The sequence below is a fragment of the Rattus rattus genome, chromosome 7 (assembly GCF_011064425.1).
Source record: "Rattus rattus isolate New Zealand chromosome 7, Rrattus_CSIRO_v1, whole genome shotgun sequence".
NCBI classification, from domain to species: Eukaryota; Metazoa; Chordata; class Mammalia; order Rodentia; family Muridae; genus Rattus; species Rattus rattus.
Window position 1 is genome coordinate 24526544 of NC_046160.1, and position 22200 is coordinate 24548743.

Consider the following 22200-nt stretch of genomic DNA (forward strand, 5'->3'; position numbering starts at 1 on the left):
ACAGCGCTGGAGATGGGAATGTTGTGGAGACAGCTCAGGAGGCCAGTGCCAGCCCGGATAGCCTGAACACAGTGAGTCTTGAGTCAGCTCTGCCTTACAGGGTGTGTCTGTGTCCACAGGAAGGAGAGGAACAGGAGGAGAACCGTGGTAAGGAAGAGCGTCAGGAGCCCAGCGCCACGGCCCGGAAAGTGGGGAGGCCTGGCCGGAAGCGCAAGCACCCACCGGTGAGTGTCCTCTCTCATGTGACCATGCCTGTGCTATGGACAGCAGCATCGACAATGCAAGGCCTTGGGGACATTAAGGCCAGCTGTGGGGTTTTGTTACTCCTTCCGTTCTTTGAACCTGTCTGTCCTTCCCCTATTTTCTCCAGTTTTGAACTAGAGGCCAGGGACCTTGTCTGTGGGTGTAGGAGCTGAGATTTTAACCAGGCTCTGACCCCTGGCTTCCCACTGGAAGGGTACCAAGAAAGCCTGCCACATTCTCCAGCTGGACTAAGAGCCTCTGAATCTGGCCACGTAGGCCCCTGCCACAGAGACGTACACTAGCCATGGTCGCCATGGTCCTCTGCACCCAGGAGGACCTGAGGCCAGAGAAAGGAAGACATGAGGCTGAGCTTCTGCAAGAGAGGCCCCAGGCACTGCTGAAGGCCTGCGGGGCTGCTGGCGGTGGTGCAGCTGGCCCACAAGCTCCTGCTCCAGGGAGCCATGCTGCTGAGGTCCGGGGGAGCTCTGGGGCTGCTCAAGATGGAGAGAGCTGGGGGGTGGGGTGGGGGTGGCGAAGCTCTGGGCTGGAAGAGCTGCCTCCCTCCTGCCTAAGGGTGGATAATTATTCCCCAGCACGAGGCCAGCTGGTTCTTTTCTCTTAGCTCCACTAGCAGAGAACGGTAAACTTGGAGCAGGAGAATGAAGGGGAGCAGCAGCTCCAGATTGGTAACAGTCCTTGGGGCAGCGGGACAACAGGGAGTAGCGGTTTTCACACATCCAGTTAGGGAGATGGCTCCAGAGAGGCCAGAGGCTCTGGGAAACTGTTGGGAGCTGATGGGAACTACAGCCAATTCTGCGCAGTGTAGAGGGAAAGGCGGAAGTTAGGTAACTAGCGGGCGAGTAATTTAGGACATTTTAATAATAAAGCACACATGGATATTTTATAGCCTGTAATGAAAAATTCACCTGACAATGGAAGAATGAAATGAGAGTTCGGAAGAACTTCCAGTCTGAGGCGGCTGCACAGGCAGATTCCCCCATGCTTCTGCCCCACTCTTTCCCCCAAGAGCACCTTGGGGGGTGAAGGCGTGTGAGGGAGCAGCTGGCTCCATCCGACTGTGGGCCTGTCCTTACCCCGCTGAGGCACCTCAGCCTGTAATCTGCAGAGCGCGATTCTGCACTCTGGTCGCTGAGGACCCAGAGCCACCACCTGTAACAAATAAAGAGCCAGTGACCCTTTGACTCCAATTTGTCGGTCTGGAATCAAAAGGCAGGCGCAGCACAGGGAGAGGGTGAAAGTCTGGGGTCAGAGGGTACGAGGAAATAACGGCAGAGCAAGGACGGGGCGGGAGTCATTCAGCCCTTGCCTGGATCGGGCTTCAGTGCAGAAAGAAAAACACTGCGGACCTGGTTCAAACACCAGCTTCACAATCCACCGCCTTTCTGAGCTTGAAAGAGTTGTCACAGCCAGACCCGCAGGCAGGATGTATTCCTTCTAGGGTGCCTGAGATGACCTCAGTGTGGTGCAGAGCAAGGACTAAGCTCGTCCCTGCCTGGCACTGTGGCAATCACAGTCTGACAGGAGAAAGAACGCCATGTTTGCTGCTTCCAAGCTGTGTAACCTTGTGGGCCTTTGGGGTGGAGACCAGCACTGACCTCTCAATGAACATCACGCAAAGCATCAAGCAGATGTGGGTGTGGTCCAGCCGGTGCCCTGGGTGATACTGCAGCCACCTGTACTGGAGGAGAGGCCTCTGGAGAGAGCCCCTAGGAAAGACTGAGGAGTCTGGGACATGAGATAAAGGTGGTCTGGGAACGTGGCTTGGTTGGTAGAGTGCTTGCCTCGCATGCACGAATCACTCTGCTGGATCCCAGGTCTGTATAACATTGAGCATGGCATGACGGCACTTGGGTGTGGGGCAGAGGATTAGAAGTTCAAAGTCAGCCAGGCAGTAGTGGTGCACGCCTTTAGTCCCAGCACTTGGGAGGCAGAGGCAGGCGGATCTCTGTGAATTTGAGGCCAACCACAGAGTGAGTTGCAGGATAGCCAGGGCTACACAGAGAAACCCTGCCTCGAAAAGATAAAACAAAATAATAATGATAAAAGCTCAAGGCAATCCTCAGCTAAATAGTTAGTTTGAGGCCAGCCTTGGCTGTGAGACCCTGTCTAAAAGGTTAAATTAAATTAAAAAAATTTTTTTGTAAGGGACTGGAGAGTGGACTTGACAGGTTCACTTACTGCTCCTGCAGAGGACCTCGGGTTTGACCTCCAGCACCTACACAGTGGCTCACAATCATAAGGAACTCCAGGTTCAGGGGATCGGATCTCTTTCTGACCTCCAAGAGTACCAGGCAGAATGGAACACAGACCTACAAGCAGGCAAAACTCTCACATATTAAATAGATATAGATATAGATATAGATATATAAAGATATATATATATATATATATCTTTTAAAAGACACCTCATATGTTGGAGGGAGCAGAAAGTCAGCTTAGAAACTGCTGCAGGCCACCTGGGGATGGCTCCTGTCCCTGAAGGCTAGATGGCCTCGATCTGGGTTCCTAGCTCTCCTGCATAGCCCAGGTTTGCTCTTCTTTCCTGGTATTCTCTCCTTTGCAGCGGGAGCTCAGGAGGCTCCTCTGGGATCTGCTGCAGCCCTGGGACTACACTCCCTAGGAGCACTAGAGCAGCCCTGTGTGTCTCCCAGGCAAGTGTAGAGGGCAGAGAGGTAATGGAGGGAAGGTGTGGCCAGGAGGACAGATTCTTTCATGACAGCTTTACCTGCAGCCCTGGGCAGAGAGGTTCAAGTCCTCCCCAGTCCCCAGATTAAGCACTCTTGGCTCCTCCTCTATTTGTCCCCAACTTCAACATCCTCAGACGTCTGTCCTTGGGTGCTGCTTTGTTAGTTCCTAGCTAGGATTGCCCAGGCTAGCTCACCTCCCAGAAGCCCCTACTGTTTCTTGCCGACTTGCCTTCCAATCTAGTGTACTAGAAAAGAAAGGCACAGTCCCAGTAATATACTGCTGTTCTTGAGAGTCTAGACTCTCTCTCTCTCCCTCCCCCTTCCCCTCCCCCCCACCCGTGTGTGTGTGTGTGTGTGTGTGTGTGTGTGTGTGTGTGTGTGTGTGTGAGAGAGAGAGAGAGAGAGAGAGAGAGACTATGTAACCCTGGCTAGCCTGGAACTCACTCTATATTAACCAGGCTGACCTTCTGGAGTACTGGGATTCAAGGTGTGTGGTGTGTCCATTTCTTTCCATTTTATTTATTTTTATGGGTGTTTTCCCGCAAGTACGTCATGCAAGTATCATGTGTATACCCAGTGCCCACAGAGGGGAGAGGAGCAGAGGAGGGTGTTGGATCCCTTGGAACTGTAGTTACAAATGGTTGTGAGCTGTCATGTGGGTTTTGGGAATCTGAGACCTGGGTCCTCTGGAAGAGTAGCAACGTTAATGGTTGAGCCATCTCTCCAGCCCTAGGACTCCCTCCCTCGCTCCCTTCTTTTCATTTTTGGTTTTCCAAGACAGGGTTTCTCTCTGTAATAGCCCTGGCAGTCCCGGAACTCACTTTGTAGACCAGGCTGGCCTCAAACTCACAGAGATCCATCTATCTGCCTCTGCCTCCCAGGGGCATGTGCCACCTCAGCTGGCTCATGGACTCCATTTCTTTTAAGACAAGATCCAGCACTGGAGAGGTTAAGATGGCTCCTAGGTTAAGAGCACTGGCTGCTTTTCCAAAGGTCCTGAGTTCAATTCCCAGCAACCACACGATGACTCACAACCATCTGTAGTGGGATCGGATGCCTTCTGGTGTGCAGGAAGACAGATTACTTACACATAAATGCGTAAACCTTTAAAAAAAAAAAAAAAAGACAAGTCCAGAACACTACCCCCACTTCCGCCCCCTCCCCTCTCCCTGCCCTCTCCACACCAGTGCCCAACACTCAACCTGTCACGGACAGAAGAATCTTGTATTCTTGCTGTCCCACAGGATACGCCAGGCTCAGTCTCACTACTTATGCAGTTTGATAGCCCTGCTTGCCTCTTTCCTTGGAGCCACACCACATCAAACCTTGGTTGAAAATGAAGCCCAGGGCCAGGGTGGGGGTTCAGCAAGCAAAGGTTTGCACGTCTGCACATAGCTGGCACCTGAATTCCGACCCTGGGACCCATGAGAAGGGGGGGGGAAGAGGACTGACTTCACAAAGTTGTCCTGGAATTTCCACGCCCCTGCTGTGGTATAGGCACCAGCTCCATATAACACACACACACACACACTCACACACACAGATACACACACATACACACACACACAGATACACACACAGATATACACACATACACACACACAGATACACATACACACACAGATATACACACAGACACACAGACACACAGACACACACACACACACACTACACACACACACATACACACACATACACACACACACACATACACACACAGATATACACACACACACACACACACACACACACACACACACACACACACACACACACACACACACACACACACTGAGGAATATAATAAAGCCCAGTCTGGCCTCTCTCGATGGTAAGTCCCCCTCGACCTGCTTGTGAAATCAATCCCAGTGAAGTACTAAGAAACCAGAGGAGCTGCAAGCTACAGGTTTGCATGGCAGTGGTCTGCACACCTCACTACCGGAGGCATGGTTGTTGCTTGTCTGCAGAGAGCTCTCAGTCAGTGTCTGGGAGCTCGAGGTTTCTAAACTGCAGTCTCATTTTTTACTTATTTACATACTAGCTCCCTGAGTGGTACTCAAACCTAGTTTACACATCTTCAGCCAAGCGCTGGGTCCCTGAGCCCCACCTCCAGCCCTGGAAACCTCCCCTTCCCCCTCCCTCCTCCTCCCAGTCCTTCTTTAACAGAGTTATATTACTCTCCGTGTTCATGTGCCTATTTTCATTTTTCTCACAATGATACGCTTTCTTCGAAAATAGAGAAGTTAGAATCCAGCCCCACCACAGCTCCCTGGGCTCTTAGCCCCCACCCCCAAACCCACAACCTCACTTGCGTTTAACCCTGGATAAGTAAAGTTTGTTCCTCCACTGGTTGGTTGGTTTTTGAGACAGACACTTTGTAGCCCAGGCTGCCCTTGAATTTGCCACAATCCATTGAACTTATTTCTTAAGCTACAGTCAAGGGCCTAGACCAAGAATAAAAAGGCAGATAGCACAGCACTTTGTCACCCACAAAGGCTGGTTCAAAGACTTACCTCAGGCTAGTGAGATGACTTAGTAGGTAAAAGCCTGAAGAATCTGTGGGGGATGGAGAAAACCAGCTCTCAAGAATTGTCCTCCGACCTTCGAAAGAGTGCCAATGGCATGAACACGTTTGTGTGTTACTTATACACATATGTACACACGCACACACAAGTGCGCATGCTCATACACACACCCCAATAATAATGATTCATGAAAAGATTCACTTCTTGGATCACCCTCCCCCTACCGTGAAGCCGTGTGTTTTTTTCTCCATCGGAGCCTGGGTCCCCAAAGCCTTTTTTAAAGTTAGTATATGAATGCAGGGCTGTTTGAAAACATGCGTTATGGGGTTGGGGATTTAGTTCAGTGGTAGAGCGCTTGCCTAGCAAGCGAAAGGCCCTGGGTTCGGTCCCCAGCTCCGAAAAAAAGAATAAAAAAAAAAGAAAACATGCGTTATGTTCCCAAAAAAATGTACAGAGAAAGCTGAGATCTGGGTGTGTCGCTCAGTTGGTATCGTGGTTGCCGTGCATGCACCAGGCCCTGGTTTTGATTCTCAGCACCACGTAAACGTGCCTATAATGCCAGGACCTGAGATGTGGAGTTCAAGGTCATCCTTAGCCAGCATCCAATTCAAGGCTAGCCTTGGCCTGGTGAGACCCTGTCTCAAAAATAAAGAATAAAAGAAAATATAACTGAGGGAGGAATTTGACACAAATCCCAGGAACCCAGGTATAATTGGGGAAGCTGGAGTGGTCCAAGAGCTGGGACAAGAGCCTGCTTCAGAGTAGGCAGCGGCCTGCTGTGCTGGCAGCATGCATTGGTGAAAGCCAAGATATTGCCGGCAACAGGAAACAGGAAGCCAGCTGCTGGGCTAGGAGGGGCTTAGGAAGGGAGCTGGCACCTGGGCCAGGGCCTGTGGCCTGGCCCGTGCCCAGGCTGGAGAGGAGGCCGGCATGTGAAATCAGACCTGTGTGTGCGCGTCTCAGTGCAAAGAAAGAAAGGACCATTTCCCCGTTGTTCACCAGCTCCTGAAGACCTTGCACTGTGACAAGTGGAGCTGTGCAAGACTGGTTCCTGCATGGTCACAAGCCCAGACAGCTCTGCAGAAGTCTTTGTTCTTTGTGGGTGGTTCCAGCTGGGGCATCAGAGGGACAGTTTCTGCCTTGGCCCACCAGACCCCCAGGTTAGGTGGTAGGGGTGACAGGTCCTGCAAGGTCTACCCTGTTTGCTAGCTGCATGCACATCAGTGGGGATTTATACCCACCAACTTCCTCCAGGGTTATTTTTGCTTGGAGGGAGCATTCTGAGGTCACTCTTGCTAAGAATAACCCGGCAAGGGTGGGAGGAGGAGTGGGTGGGAGCTGGCGCCGAGCTCAGCTGAGCCAGGCTGGGCTTCTTACTCCACACAGCGTCTTGAACAGCCAGGAGGGAGTGGGTTCCAGAGGGCAGTGCTGCAGGGCAGAAGGGCAGAAGCCAGGGGAAGCCAGGCAGTGCTGGGCTGAGCCCCAGCTGCCCGGGCAGTTTTACGGCTCCCGGGGCTTTGTAGTGTGGGTTACTTTTCCAGTCTAAGAGCCATTTGATTCTTCTCCAACAGAACTAAACCCCCTCCTTGTTTCCAGATCAGACTAGCTCTTTAAATGGAGACTTGATGGCTGATTCCCTTGACTTTAGTCTCTCTTAGTCCTGGGCGGCTGCTCCTAGTCATCCCCCAGCAGTGGCCTTCTAGAAAGTCTGAGGAAGATAGAGCTGGGATGGCTGAAGGAGGCCAGTGGTGGGGGTGGGGTGCCACCAGGTGTTGACCTTGAGGGTCAAGGAAGCCAGGAAAAATCTACTGGGAAATGTGGGGCTTGCCTGGCCCTTAAAGGAGGGCAGGAACCAAGGGGAATGTGACAGGTCCTGCTGAGGCCTTGCTGAGCAAGGCAGGGCAGGCATGTCGTACAGGGGTTGAGAGGCAGCCTGAGCATACCAGCCTGACATGTGGACCAAGGTTCCATTAAAAACGGGTCTTACCTAGAAAGCTAGTGTGCAAGAGACCTGAGGAGTTTTACTCTTTTTATTTTATTTTATTTTATCTTATTTTATTTTTTGGGATAGGGTGTCCTGAAACTCACAACGTAGACCAGGCTAGCCTCAAACTCAGAGATGACCTCCTCTGCCTTCTGAGTGTAGAGATCAAAGGCGTGTGTCGCTGTACCCAGCCTCTCGGTAGGCATGCACCATCCCTCCTGTGTTCTTGCTCTGTGTCCTTTAAGAAATGCACATAGAGGGTATGGGGCAAAAGAAGGAAATCCTGACCTGGTAGGGTGTAGAGAAGCAGAGCGCCATTCACTGGTCAGATGAAGGGGTGAGAGGAGAAGCCACAGGCCCCAGCAATGGCTCCACAGGGACAATGTCAGGGCTGCTGTCAGAGACCAAGCCTTTTGAGATAGAGTTGGTGGGGATCATTAGAGACGGCTGCTCCCAGCATTGGGGTGGAACCCAGTGGTAGAGCACTTGTCAAGCATGCTGGGTTCCCCACCAACACTGGAGGGGGAAACAGATAGCTGGTAGTACTGGGGGACCTAGTCCAATGAATTAAAAGAGCAACAAAAACCCACCTTGATATCTGCCCCATCTTGACTTCTTGCCAAAGCCACCCCATTTAGGGCCACTTCTAACAACTATCTCAGATGCATGGGTGTCAGCTGCTGTGAGACCTCTCTTCAGGCATGCAGCACTGGCCAGTACATGTTACCCTAGGAGAGCTGACCCTGGCTCCCTCTCCTCACGCTCACCTGGACATTGGGTACGTGTGATGCTTTACACTGGCTGCCAGCGTGACAGGACTGAGGATCCTCTAGGAGACAAGCCTCTGGGTGTGTCTGTGAGAGATGCTAGTTTGGGTTCACTGACGTTGGAAGACACAACCAGAATTCGGGAGGCACCATTACATGTGCTGAGATCCTGAAGTGGATAAAACCAGAGAGAGCCAGCACTCTTCTCTGCTTCCTGGCTGTGGTGGATGTGACCAGCTGCCTCCAGCTCCTGCGGCTGTGATGGGCAGCATCCTGGGATGAACCTTGCCTTCCGTGGGTTGCTTTCGTCAGATGTTCTTTTGTTGTGGTGGTGGTGGTGGCGGTTCATTTGTTTGTTTTGTTTTCATTAAGAAAATTAACAGATGCAACACACAGCAGTTCTTTCCATCTCAGGAAAACATCATCTGGGAAGCCGGGGAGTGGCCGTGAATTACCAAGTGTGGGGACACAATGCTAAGCAGGGACAGGTTAAATAGGCTGTGGCTCTCCAGAGAGTGACACGGACTGGACCGAGGTAGAATGAGCATAGTACTTTTAATCCCCCTGGGGAGTGTGACCCTTGCCTTGGCTTTGAGAGGCATGGCCTCACCTGGGGCAGGATGGGTCAGAGTTTCACTGCAGCAAGGTTGGCTGCAGTGTGGGGTCAGTGGCAGGAGCTTCAAACTGGTACACATCTAGCCAGGCCCTGCAGAGGGCTCCTTGACTCACCCCTAGGTCCCCCTTGAACTGGAGGCTGACCTTTTCACTGTTAAAGCTTACTTTCCTGTGAGGGGGACTCCACCAGGGAGGGGACTGTCCTTCAGATGGCTGTCCTGTACTTGGGTCACCCTGAGAACTTTGCTGAAGAGTATGAGAGATGTGTGTGAGCCGAGGCCAGCCTGGGAGCCATACTAGCTAGGACTCCACATATTGCCTCAGGAGCCTTGAGATAATTAAGTTTATTGATTTTATAAAAGAATGGATGCCAGGTTCTTTGCCAGGTGCTAGGAGGCTGGGGTAGAGAAAGGAAAGGCTGTAAAGAAGCCATTACTTCAGCATGGCGAATGCTGGCAGAAGAGAGTGGAGCTCTGTAAACAGTGTGGCGTGCTGTGGCAGAGGGGGAGGGAATGCCACAGTGGACACCACCAGTCCTCTGGAGGAGGCTGGGTCCAGCAGCTGTCCCCATCTGTCATCTGTCGAGGGCTGTGGGAGCGAGGCATAGACCGAGGGTTACTGTTTCAGGGGTGCAGAACTTCTGTGTGGGGTGTTGGTCACAGAACATGAGTGTAGTCTATGTATATTTCCAAATGGTTAAAATGACAAATTTTTGTATATACTTCAACATGGATTTGGGGGATTATTTTGTTTATTTTTATTTTTTGAGACAGGGTCTTCCTACATAACCCAGACCTGACCTTGAACTTGTAGCAATCTTCTTATAGTTAGTCTCTCAAGCGCTGGAATTACAGGTCTGGGCCACCACAGCCAGCTACCACAGAATTATTTTTGTCAGTTTTTTTGTTTTTTTATGTATTACTTAAGGTTCGACATGGTAGATGTTAGGGTGTGTAACAGAGTCCTTGACCTGTATCCACTAGCAGCCAGCGTGTGACACGTGACACCAAACCAGTCTCCAACCGCATTGCCAAATGTCCCGAGGGGGAGTCGTGGTGTTTCCCTAGAAGGAACCACCCATGAACTCTGCTCAGAATGTGTGGCATGAAGCAGAGGCTGAGGAGGGTGCTGGGCAGCAGGGAAGCAGGGGAAAGTTGTGTAGAGACAAGGTAGGATCGTTACTGGCAGGGACAAAGGTCAGCAAACTGTGACAACTTCTGGGAGTGAGTGCCACAGTGGACTCTACTGGGCCTCGGGCTGAGGTTGGACCCAGCAGCTGTCCACATCTGCCATCTATGTGATGAGGGCTTTGAGAGCTGGGCATAGGCTGTCAGCAGGGCTTACAGACCCAGAATGATGCATGGGCAGGGGAGGCAGACAATGGCAAAGGGACCAGGCTTGACTGAATTCTGGGATGTTAGTGTCACAATCTCCAGAGCGTCCTCCTGCCCCTTGTTCTGCAGAGGAGAAGGTACTCACTGCTGCTCTTGCCTCTCTGATGCTGTCCCCTGCAGCTGTGCTCGGTGCCTCCTAAGATGGCCAGCAGTGACCAGTGGAATGTCTGTCTCAGGGCTGTGCTGTCTCCTTCAGAGGCGCTGTCAAAGTAAAGCAAACAGAAACAGCTGGTGTGACACTCTGACATGGCCGCAGGGCCAGAGCTCCCTCTGGGCTCATGAGCTGGGTGTTTGAACTTTTAACCCAGTCTTTGTCACTAATGGAGCCATTGGGAATATTTATGGAGTGTTGTTATGGGCCTGCTCTATGATACATCCAAATGACTTAAACCAAGTCCCTGTGCTCCAGGAGTCCAGGAGCTGATAGGGACAGGGGAGGGAAGGGCACTCAAGGTAGACTCGAAGGTCTGGCTGCTCAAAATGCAACCCCAGCCTTTTTAAAAAATATATATATATATTTTATTTTATATATAGACAGTAGATGTCTTCAGACACACCATAAGAGGGCATCAGATCCCATTACAGATGGTTGTGAACCACCATGTGGTTGCTGGGCATTGAACTCAGGACCTCCAGAAGAGCAGTCAGTGCTCCTAACCTCTGAGCCATCTCTCCAGTTTCTGAAATGCCCCTTTTAGTGAGCCCCTTGTTCCCCCAACAGAAACTGGAAGACTACTTTGCAGTCTGGATTCCTTCCTCTGGGTAGTTTCTGTAGGTAGATTTACTCTGCCCTGTTGCCCAGGTCCTAAGAGTCCTAGGGAGAGGTCATGCTTAGTCTAGGGTTCTGGAGAGTAAGGAGAAGCAGGCGACGGCTATGGTGTAGGAATCATGAATTCACTTGAACCCCAGGTCAGTGGAAAGGAAGTGGAATGGTGGACTAGAGATGTAATTCAATGTGTAGAGTGCTTGCCTTGCACAAGTGAAGCCAGGGTTCCACCCCCAGCATTGTATAAACCTAGTGTGGTAGGTAATTCTAGCACTCAAGAGGACAAGTGGTGGGGAGATAAGGATCAGGAGTTTAAGGCTAGCCTGGGCTGCAGGAGGCTAACCTGGGCTGCAGGAGGCTAGCCTGGATTAGGTGAGACCCACTCTCAAAGAAACAAAACAAAATAGGAACCAGAGATAAGCAGGAGCGGGTAGGGGTGTTGGGAAGAGAGCTTGGTGATGGTGGGGCTGGGATCAAGCTCACTGATGACATTTGCATGACAGGGGAGAAAGGCTCTGGGTTTAATTCCCAGCACCAACATGGGGCGCGGAGGTGGTGGTGGTGTGGGCCAGTGGGAAGGGTCGGGCCTTTCAGCCGTTGAGCTGATCCCAGGTTTACAGCTGTGTGGCGGATTCCCATCCCTTCATCCACCTGTGTACCGGCTCCCACTTCCGTTCCGTGTGTATCAGATGCTACTGCAGAGGGGTCCTCCTGGCAGGGCTGGTGGGGAAGCACCTATGCAGTGTGGTGGAAAGACTGTGGCCAGGCCGAGAGCTAGCACTCCTGGCTCCCTGGGCTAAGGGATTGGTATCACAGGAAGTGAGTCCTTGGGTGAGGAGGCCATGTGATCCTCAGACAAGAAGTAAGCCTCTAGGGTGATCTCAAGCAGCTCTGTAGGGGCAGCAAGTGGCTAAGAGAGAGCAGCCATGAAAGATTGCTCCTGTCCAAGGGCAACCTCTGCCTCCCTCCCAGTAGTACAGGTACCACTGGTCCCTGGGAAGTGTCCACCAGGACAGTGAGGCAAGGCCTTCTCTCATGTGTGACTCACCTCAACCTTGCAGAGTAACAGACGGACACAGGGAGGTGCAGTTTCTGCCCTGAGGTGGGTCAGACACAAGGCATGGAGCTGGGGACTAAAGGAAGTGGGTGGTCATCTGTTTGCTCCTCTTCTCTGCATGCAGCTGCCCAGCAGCCTGGCACGGCCTGTGGAGGCTTTCTCCCTCCCCCTGGCACTTCCTCTTTGTGCTGCAGCCTCCGGGAAGCCCCAGCTGCTGAGGCATGCAGTAATGCAGCTCTTCAGCAGTTTCTCTTTCCCAGATGAGAGCTCAAAGTAGAGACTGCTGGATCAACCAGGCCAACTGCTGGCCCTCAGGAGGCGGCAGTCTGCAGACTCTGGGTTTTCCACCTCTCCCGGTTCCTCACCCATAGCAGTGAGCTCACAGTCCCCATCCCAGACAGGGAATTGAGGCTGTGAGGTGAGGGGCCAGTCACTTGTGCCTCTCAAGCTGTGTGCTGGGCCTTTCTGAAGCAGCGGGCTTAGCATTTCTCTCTAGACATAGTCCCCTGGGACTGCCCTACAGATATACTTAGCTATAGGGAACTGGAAGTCACAGGGTTCGCCACAGCAGGAAGAAGCTCAGCCCCAGTACCCACAGTTGGCTTGAGTCACGGAGCATCCACTGAGCAGGAGGGAGAGCCATATGTGCGGGTGTGGAGAGGTGCCATTGTATTTGTCAGGGGAGAGGTGAGCTCTAGAACCTTCTGGGTATCATGACAAAGCACGATCTTGGATCTCGTTGTGTGTGTGACTCGTAACTTCCGTGTGACTGTGAAAAGTCTAAAAGGGAAACCTAGCCCTTCGGCACACGCCTGCTGCCCCGACGCTTGACACACAAAGGAGAAGGATGTAGAATCAAGGCCAGCCGCAGATACACAGTTTGTGTGAAGCCAGCCTAGACTGCATGAAACCTTGTTTTACTTTGCTTTTTAATTGTGTATATGAATGTTTTCCCAGCATGTGACTATGATCGCCATGCTGGTACTTGTGGATGTCAGAAGAGAGCATTGGACCCCCCTCAGACTGGAGTTCTGGTTGTAAGCCAACATGCGGTTGCTAGGAATTGAACCTAGGTCCTCGGCAAGAGCCATTAACCATGAGCCATCTCTCTAGCCTGAGATGGAACAATAGTCTAAAAGGATGGTGTATGGTTCCACGTCTTTCATTCTGTGCTCTGGAGCACAGATAGAGCTCCTTGAGGTCCAGATCAGCCAGGACCACATGCTGGGACCCTGTTTGGGGGGCGAAGGTGAGGGCTGGAAAGGATGTTTATCAAGTTGCTAATGATTTTCAGGGAGAAAATAATTTGGGGGGTGTTAATATAGGGATTTAACCTTTAAAACAATTATTTTCTTTAAAAGGTTTTTTTTTTTACCTTTATTTGGTGTGTGTGTGTGTGTGTGTGTGTGAGAGAGAGAGAGAGAGACAGAGAGACAGAGAGACAGAGAGACAGAGAGACAGAGAGACAGAGAGACTGACACTTCTGTATGCAAGAGAAAGACAGATACTTTCATAGAGGCGGTCGGGGGACAGCTTGCAGGAGCTGGTTCTCTCCTTCCAGCTGTGGGTCCTGGTCATCAGACTCAGGTCCTCAGGCTTGGCAGCAAGCGCCTCTCCCCGCTGAGCCATCTTGTCAGCTTAGTTGTGATTTGTGCAATTCAGATGTTTTATGGAGCGGTGGGTTTGGCTTAGTGGGTAGAACTTGCCTAGAATTGGTATAATTCCAAACCCCGCATAAACTGGATGCGTTGCTGTGTGCAGTAATCCCAGCACTCAGGAGGCAGAGGCAGGAGGTTCAGGAGTTCAAGGTGATCCTTAGCTACATAGTGAGTTTGAGGCCTGTGTCACACAAAAATATACTATGTATGTCTGATTATTTTAAAAAGACTTATTTATGTATGTATATGAGCACTGTGTTTGCATGTATGCATCAGACAGAAGAGGCCATCAGATCCCTCTATAGATGCTTGTGAACCGCCATGTAGTTTCTGGGAACTGAACTCAGGACCTCTGGAGGAACAGCCAGTGCTCTTAACTGATGAGCCATCTCTCCAGCCCCGTATGTCTGTTTTGTTTTTTTTTAATTACTAATTAAAATTTGTGTATTTTTGTTGAGACAGACTCTTAGTATATTGTCCTGGATGACCTAGCGGTCAAAGAAATCTGCTGCCTCTGCCTCTGTGCCGCCACACCTGGCCCATCACTGTTACAATAGAGAAAGGAGTCTGGGCAAGGTGATAACGTGCTGTTTGTCTGAGGACACCGCTCAGGAAGCAAAGACAGAGGGTCAGGACCATCTTTATCTATATAATGAGTCCAGGGCCAGGACCCTGTGAAACAGAGAACAACAAAAGAGTCAGGCCAAGAACCTGTTGATTAAGCACTGTCACCTCACCTTTCAAAGAGAAGGGAGCCTTGTTTTGTTGGTTTGAGCTGGTTTTTGAGACAGGGTCTCAGGTAGCTGGGTCGGCCTCAGACCCTATGTAGGTAAGAGTGACCTTGAGCTGCTGATCCTTTTGTCCCTGCCTTTGAAGTCTGGGATGCCTAGCATGTGCCACCATGCCTGGCTCAGGTCTCCCCGGAGCCTGCTGAGCCAGTTCTGCCCTTTGTACCCGCGAGCATTTTGTAAGTGTAGGATTACTCAGCACACCCTAGAGCCTGCCAGGCTGGCAGACCCTGAACCAGTCAGTCACCTGCCGTCTTCCAAGATGTTCCGACCACTTGCTTCCAGAGGAGCAAGAACAGCGCACACACACACACACACACACACACACACACACACACACACACACACACACACACACACACACATGCCATGAGAGCATAGAAGGAAGACTACGAGAGCTGAAGTCAGGCCAGCCTCAGGCAGCTGGAATTGGGTGAGGGGCATTTGAATTTTCTGAGGAAGAGTCCAGTTTCAATGGTGGAGCATGAGGGACATTTTTGTTTAGTCTTAGTTTCTTGCTATGTTTTTATTTGTTATGTTCATCTGTGTATAGGCACGTACACAATGAGTGCGTTGGCGGCCAAAGGACCGTTATTGCAGAGTAGGTTCTCTTTGGTGTGGGAATTGAACTCAGGCAACCCAGCTAGCATAGCAGGTACCTTTTCCTATGGAACCATCTTGCCAACCCCAGGATCTCATGTAGCCCTGGCCACCCTCACACTCAATGTGGGCTGAGAATGACCTTGAATTCTGATCCTCCTGCTTCTGCATGGTGAGTGCTAGGACCACAGGTGTATACGCTGGGCCTGGTGTCCACAGTACTTGACTACTGAACCCAGGGCTTCGTGTTGCTAGACAAGCACTCTGCCAACTGGGCTGCATACACAGCTGCAGGATCATCTGTTTAGAAGTGGGAAGTCCAGTCCTAGTTCTAGTGAGATGGAATGCAGTGGGGTATCCTGGGGTGGTGGGATCAGGCTGGCCCACCTGTTTGATCCCCTAAACCTTCGAAGGTCTAGTCCTTATGTTTGCCCTTCTTCATCTTTCCAGGTGGAAAGCAGTGACACCCCCAAGGACCCAGCGGTGACCACCAAGTCTCAGCCCACAGCCCAGGACTCTGGGCCCTCAGATCTGCTACCCAATGGAGACTTGGAGAAGCGGAGTGAACCCCAACCTGAGGAGGGGAGCCCAGCTGCAGGGCAGAAGGGTGGGGCCCCAGCTGAAGGAGAGGGAACTGAGACCCCACCAGAAGCCTCCAGAGCAGTGGAGAATGGCTGCTGCGGAACCAAGGAAGGCCGTGGAGCCTCTGCGGGAGAGGGTGAGTCTCAGCCTGAGGGATCCTCTTCCAGGTCCTCTGGGCTCCCGAGAGTCACAGACTTGAGTCTATGGCAGGTTTCAGGATGATGAGCAAAGTGGGCGGGGCCATGGCAGTGGTCTAGAAGCTACTAGATCAATACAGCATGTGCCCATAGATCAATACAGCATGTGCACATGTTTACTTGGCCCGCCTAATGTGCTAAATGGTTATTTAGAAATTAGTTGCCAGTATTTAAAAATCAAGAAATTCCAAATGAAAATCTGGAGTTTTGGCTCTTCGTGGAGTGGGGGGAGCTGGCTCTCGCAACAGGCAACAGTGGGGTTGTTTGCACAATGCAGAGGGATGCTAGATAGAGGTAATAGGTGCCCCCCTTCTTCCTGTACTGGTCGCGTGCCTCAGTTTCCCTCCACTGCCAGCTGGCCCGCTTACTTTTTTTTAAAGAAATTATCTACGTATATGAGTGTTTAATTTACATGCATGCCAATATGACAGAAGACAGTGTCAGATCCCATCACAGATGGTCGTGAGCCACCATGTGGTTGCTGGGAATTGAACTCAGGACCTCTGGAAGAGCAGACAGTGCTCTTAACCACTGAGCCATCTCTCCAGCCCTGGCCCACTTGCTTTTACACTTGACCTGCCTTGGCTCCTGAGGACCACAGGTGCTGCGTTTACCTATCCCAGTGCAGAGATCTTGCCAGACACTGTAGTTTGGTTGACTCCATAGACAGCGTGGCTGTGACAGTGGACGCCGAGGGGAGGGCGGGAGGAGGCCCGCAGCCCTCAGCCCTGCTCAGACCTTCCCATCTGGGGACTTTATGGCCTAGCCCTGGAATTTTGGAAAGTCGCCCACTTTTCTCTTTCAGGTTAAGCCAGAGCTTTCAGGGCCAAGCAAGCTGTAAACAAGTGAGTACTGAGGACAGCCTGCGTTTGTACCGGCTTCACAGTTTACACAGCACCTCCTCCTCCATTATCACATTTGATCCCCGGGGCCCTGCCAGGGTGTTTTGCATATGTGCATTTTAATTTCAAAAAGTCTTCCTTCCAAGTGCGTATGATGGGATGAGTAAATTGATTAAGTGGCATAACGTATTTGCATGAATCCAAGCCTAATATTAATGCAGAAGAGGGAACATTTCCAGAAAAGAGGTTTCCAAACTTATTTTGAAATATCTTTCATTCATTATTCAGCAAACATTTCAGCACGCTCTGAGGCACTGAGCGTTTGTTCTGTTTCCTCTTCCGGATGATCTTGTTCACGAGGTCTGGTGAGCCCCATCTTAAGTCCAGGAAGAAAGTACAACTTAGGGAGTGACTTGTTCACGGCCTCCAGGCCTGGCCTCTGGCTTCCAATACTTAACTTTTTGTTTGTGGATATTTTTTGTTTGTTTGTTTTTGTTTTTGTTTAAGGTTCTCACTGTGTAGACCAGGTTTCTAACTCAGACATTTGCCTGTCTCTGCTTCCTGAGTGCTGGGGCTCAGGCATGCACTATCAATGCCTAGCCGGGACCTCGAACTTCTGATACTTCCTCCTCCTCCTCCTGAGTTCTGGGATTGCACAATCAGGCTCCACAACGCAGATTTTACTCTGTGTGTGTGTGTGTGTGTGTGTGTGTGTGTGTGTGTGTGTGTGTCTGTCTGTCTGTCTGACTGTCTGACTGTCTGACTGTCTGAATGTCTGTCACTTGGTCACTTGAGCATGCCACAGCATACATGAAGAGGTCAGAGAGCAGCTTGGAGTCTGTTCTCTCCTTCCATCACGTAAAGCCCTGGGATGGTGTTCAAACTCAGACTGTGAGTTCTGACAGCAAGCACCTTTACCTCCTGAGTCATCTTGGCTGCCCATCTCTGTTTTTATGCGGTTCTCAGGCTTAGGCTCAGGGTATTGAACCCAGGACTTCATTTATGCTGGGCAAAGCACTGTACCAACCCAGGACGGGCTAGCCTTTGCTCTTGAGCCTCTCTGCTCTGCTCTGTGCTCAGTACTGTGTGGCTACCCAGGCCTCATAGGAGTGTGAGAGAACGTGAGCAGAGATAGAAGGGGAAGCAGAGATACCTCCTTGCAGCTCACAATGGCACCTGTGCTGGAGAGCTCAGTGCCCTTCCTAGCCAGATACTGTGCCCCTTCAACTCACCTGGAGGGATGGAGCCAAAGCTACAAGGCTGCTCTTTGACCTTGAGGATGTGTTTAACTTCAGGGCTTCCCTGTCTGCATCCTAGTTCTTAGGTACTTAGTCAGCCAACAAGTAAGTGTTCATTAAACACGTTTGGAGTGTGTCAGGTCCTGTGCTGATCTGTGGAAACCATCCTGAACAGAACCTGGCTCTCGTCCTCAAGGACCTCACAGTTGGCTAGAGACTGTGTGCTTTTAAACGTGCCCTTACGACTAGACAAGTAGCCCTGGGTTAGACCCCAGCACTGAGGAACTGCTATGGTGCCCAGATCTCAGGATTTGGGAGAAGAACAGAAAGTTAGGAGTTCAAGGTCATCCTCTGCCTATCAATTTTTAGGTCAGCCTCCTCCCTCCCAAACAACACAAACGATGACAACAGAACCAAATGTGCTGCTGTGCTTGAAGGACAGTGCTCCTGGGGCAAGGGGAGAGACACAGAGACACAAGCAGCTAGACTTCAGAACTGAAGCTGGCCCTGGCTCTCCTGCCATAATCAAGGGATGTGCTGAAGCCCACCACAGGAACCGTGGGGGAAGAAGACAATGAGAACAGACTGGTTCCAAAGTGAGAATGGTATCAGGGACCTGACAGAAGTCACCAGACTGGAGTGGAGAGAGCCAGGGGGAAGGATGTGGCAGGCAGTGGGTGGCAGATGGCCAAACTAGGCTTTCCTGGCCGCCATCTCACGGCTGACCTGACAGGCTGTGATTGGAAAAGATGACTTTCCATCTAGATTCCCCAGTGGCTCGGAAGGTCTGGGAGGTGGGATGAGAGGTTGGGAAGCCACTGCAGATGTGGGGAGGAAGCAAAACAGATCTGCACAGATAGAGGGAAGCACCCAAATGTCAGGGATCTGAGAGGTAAAGAAATGTTCAAGAAAAGGTGATGACCTGGTCTGGGGACTCAGAGGAGGCATGATAGGCACACTCCCAGTCTCCACTTCCAGTTGACCCTGGGGAAGGGGAGTTTCACTCCTGGGTGACCCTAAACATCCAAGAGAGGTGAAGGGTGGCCTCTTGGAGGCTCTGGCCTGTGTGTTGGTGTATGGGGTCTGGCCACAGCTCCAGCAGTCAGCTGACTATGACTGCATCTCAGCTGAGGACTTCAGATGAGGAAGACATAGTTCCCCTCATTTCAAGACTATTTTCAGAGTTTCATCCATCCTCCCTGGAAGCCCACTGTGCCTGCCTCTGCTGCACAATGTGCTCTCCCCTCTCAGCTCAGGGTCCTCCAGCCAGCTGTGGTCCAGAGTACCTGGGAAGCCATGATGCAGAATCTATAGCTCTACCTCAGAGCTCCTCATGTTTCCTGAGAACCCTCTTCTCTCACTTCAGCCTTGGGCCGTATGAGGAAGACATGACTGTCTCCGCTTTGGAAGAAAGTAGGGAAGCTAGGTGTGGTAGCTCACACTCCTGGTCTCAGAACTTGGTAGGTGGAGGCACAAGGATCAGAAGTTCAAGGTCACTCTTGGCTTCTGATAGCTTTCGAGTCCAGACCAGAATACATAAAACCTGGTAACAGGAGTGGGGGAGTCATTCAGCAAAAGGCCGCTCTGCTCAGACTGAGCATGAGCACAAATGCACAAGGGACCATGCTTGCCTTAAATCTAGCACCTGCCCTTCACCTGGACAATGTCTCGATGGAAGGAGAACTCGGGGTAGTCTTTACTGGATAGGCTCTGGCCAACAGGTGAAGTGCTTGAAGCCCCTGCCCTCCCCTGTTCCCAGGACCTGAGGTACCTTGGCGTCATGCTCCTATCCTCCAGCGCCACTCTGGAAGGCACACAGGCACCTAGCCCAGGGACCCTGACTCTGAGTCCAGAGCATATGGGAGTGAGAGCCCTGGTGCTCAGAGACAGCCAGTTTGTGGTCTACTGGCCAGGCTGGAGAGGGAAAGAGTGTGCGTGCCTGTTTGTGTGCGTGTGCATGTGCATGTGCGTGTGCATGTGTGCGTGTGTGTGGCTGACAGTGAGAAAGCTCACGTAGGCACTAGCAGTCTGTCAGGGAAAAAATTCCAGAAAGAAGCCAGTTGGAAACTTTTTCAAGAAGTCTCCATTTGGGAGACTTCAGGGCTGGAGGCCTGGCAAAGGAAAGAAGTTATAATGGTGGTAGTCCTCTAAGAGTCAGAAGCCCTGAAATCTGATTACAGCGCGGCTCACCTGGCCTCAGATGCCTCTTGTGAAATATTCAGCATACTCAACCATGTCTTCTTTTCAGGTCAAAATTTCTTACAGTCTAATGAATAAATCACTCCTGGTAAACGTAGTCAAAAGCCACTGGGGTAGGAGGGAGCTGTATTTGGGAAACTCAGGTCCCATATGCAGTCTAATAGCCTGGGCCAGCTTGGCGTCCTTGCACACCACCCTCAGCTGACTGCTGCATGGTTTCTGCTGCAGCTGTTGCAGCCTCAGCAGGAGTAGAACCCGTGATCCAGGCAGGCACCCCTTCCTGGCAGCCTGGGTTATAGGCTGAGGTCTGAGGGAGGGGCTTGCCCTAGAGGTGGGAGGCCCCGGGCAGGCTTGAGGGGGAACCCTGTGGAAAGTAGGAAGCAGACTTGTGGGAGAGAGGACATGGAGGAAGCAGGGAGAAAGAGACGTGGTGGGTGAGACGTGCCTTAAAAGGCCAACCATGTACCCTGTACTGGGAGGGCACACACCCCCAACCACACATGGGTGACAGCCACCACGTTCCTCCCACGCACTGCCTCCACGAGGCCCAGCGACACGCCTGCCTACCACGGGGTCCACAGCCCGCGGGGTAACCAGCAGGGGCTCTGCCCTCCCTCCCTCCCCTCCCTCCCTTCATCCCCTGTAGATGGAGCCCAGCACGCGTGGCTGTTTAAAGCGCTCTGGGCAGGTGCAGAGAGGAACCTCAGGTCCTGTCTGGTGACAGTGGGGGAAACGTCCAGGCTAAAGATTTGGAGCCATAAATGCTGCGGGTGGTTTCCGCTCCTGAGCTGGGAGATGTAACAGGGGCTGTTTTTTCCGTTTGGGGCTCTTTGTTTTTTCACCCACCCACCCTCAACCCCTCACCCCCATGCACACCAAGCTACGTAAGCCAAACTTAGTGACCTTCCTGCTCTAGGCCTTAGCCCTGTATTTTCTCAGTCTCAAAGAGGAATTCAGGCACCCAGGTGAAGAAAGGTCCGAATTTTCCCTACTTAATAGGAAAGGCCATACAGCTAGCTGCCGCGGGGCTGCCTGGGAGAGGAGCCTTGGCAAGCGTGCAGAAATGGCAGGAAGATGTAGCTGCCTTCATGTCGGGCCGAGACAAGCACAGAGTCCTTCCTAAAGATGGCGCTGTGGAGACTGCTGTTCCCAGCCCAGATGTCCCTCCCAGGAACCGGAAGCAGTGGCCAGTCGGGGAACTTTGAGAAAAGCCAAGAGAACAGAGAGAGAAGCATATGCCTCAGGGAGTCCCTTAGAGAAGGGAGACATGTTGACGTGTACCTACCGTACGCCCAGCCCTGTTTCATGCACTCATTGCCCACACCAATCCTTAGAACATGTGAGGAAATAGCAGAGGTTAGGGGGTCATTTCGAGGTGGTTAGAATCCAGCCTGAGCTGGGTGGCACACACCTTTAATTCCAGCACCTAAGAGAGACAGATCTCTGTGGGTTCGAGGCCAGCCTTGTCTACAGAGCAAATTCCAGGACAGCCAGGGCTACATGGAAAACCCTGTTTTTAACACCTCCCCCCCACCCCCCGCCCCGAATTCTTATCCTAACCTGAGAAGGAGCCAGGAGTGGACAGTTTCCTTGTTGATAACAGGGCCATACCTTTTAGAACTATGTGTAGTGAAAAGACAGACTCCAAAAAGATGGAGCTGTTTCCTGGGGTCTATTCCTGCTGGCCCATTGTCTGTGTACCACACAAAGAAGTGAAGACAGTCTGGCTTCTTCAGTCCAACCCCTGCGCTGCCCCTCCACCCTCCTGCTCCTCACTCTGAGTGAGGGCTGGGGGTGAGCAGCAGGTGGTGGCCACTTTGAAGCCTGGTTTGTGTACTTGTGACCAGGGTCCATAGCCAGAAACCATGGCCCTGACTTTTTTCTGATTCCCGTGTTCTTGGGCTTGGAACCTGGACGGGGATCTCTGCTCCAGGTCTTGCTCTGAGTCCTTGGAGCCAGCCTGGCACACGGTATGGCCAGCGTGGATGACACAGGCACAAGCAAACGCTAGGAGGACCCTGACCCTTTGGAGGCCCC

At 51.8% G+C, this 22200-nt stretch overlaps 1 protein-coding gene across 1 annotated transcript in view; it reads left to right on the forward strand.

Annotated features, from left to right (window-relative positions):
- Positions 1–22200, forward strand: part of Dnmt3a (DNA methyltransferase 3 alpha) — a 101267-nt gene that overhangs the window by 43949 nt on the left and 35118 nt on the right. The window contains exons 6-7 of the mRNA XM_032908615.1: positions 120–224; positions 15556–15823. Coding sequence (XP_032764506.1) covers positions 120–224; positions 15556–15823 — 373 coding nt within the window. The remainder of the gene's footprint in view (positions 1–119; positions 225–15555; positions 15824–22200) is intronic.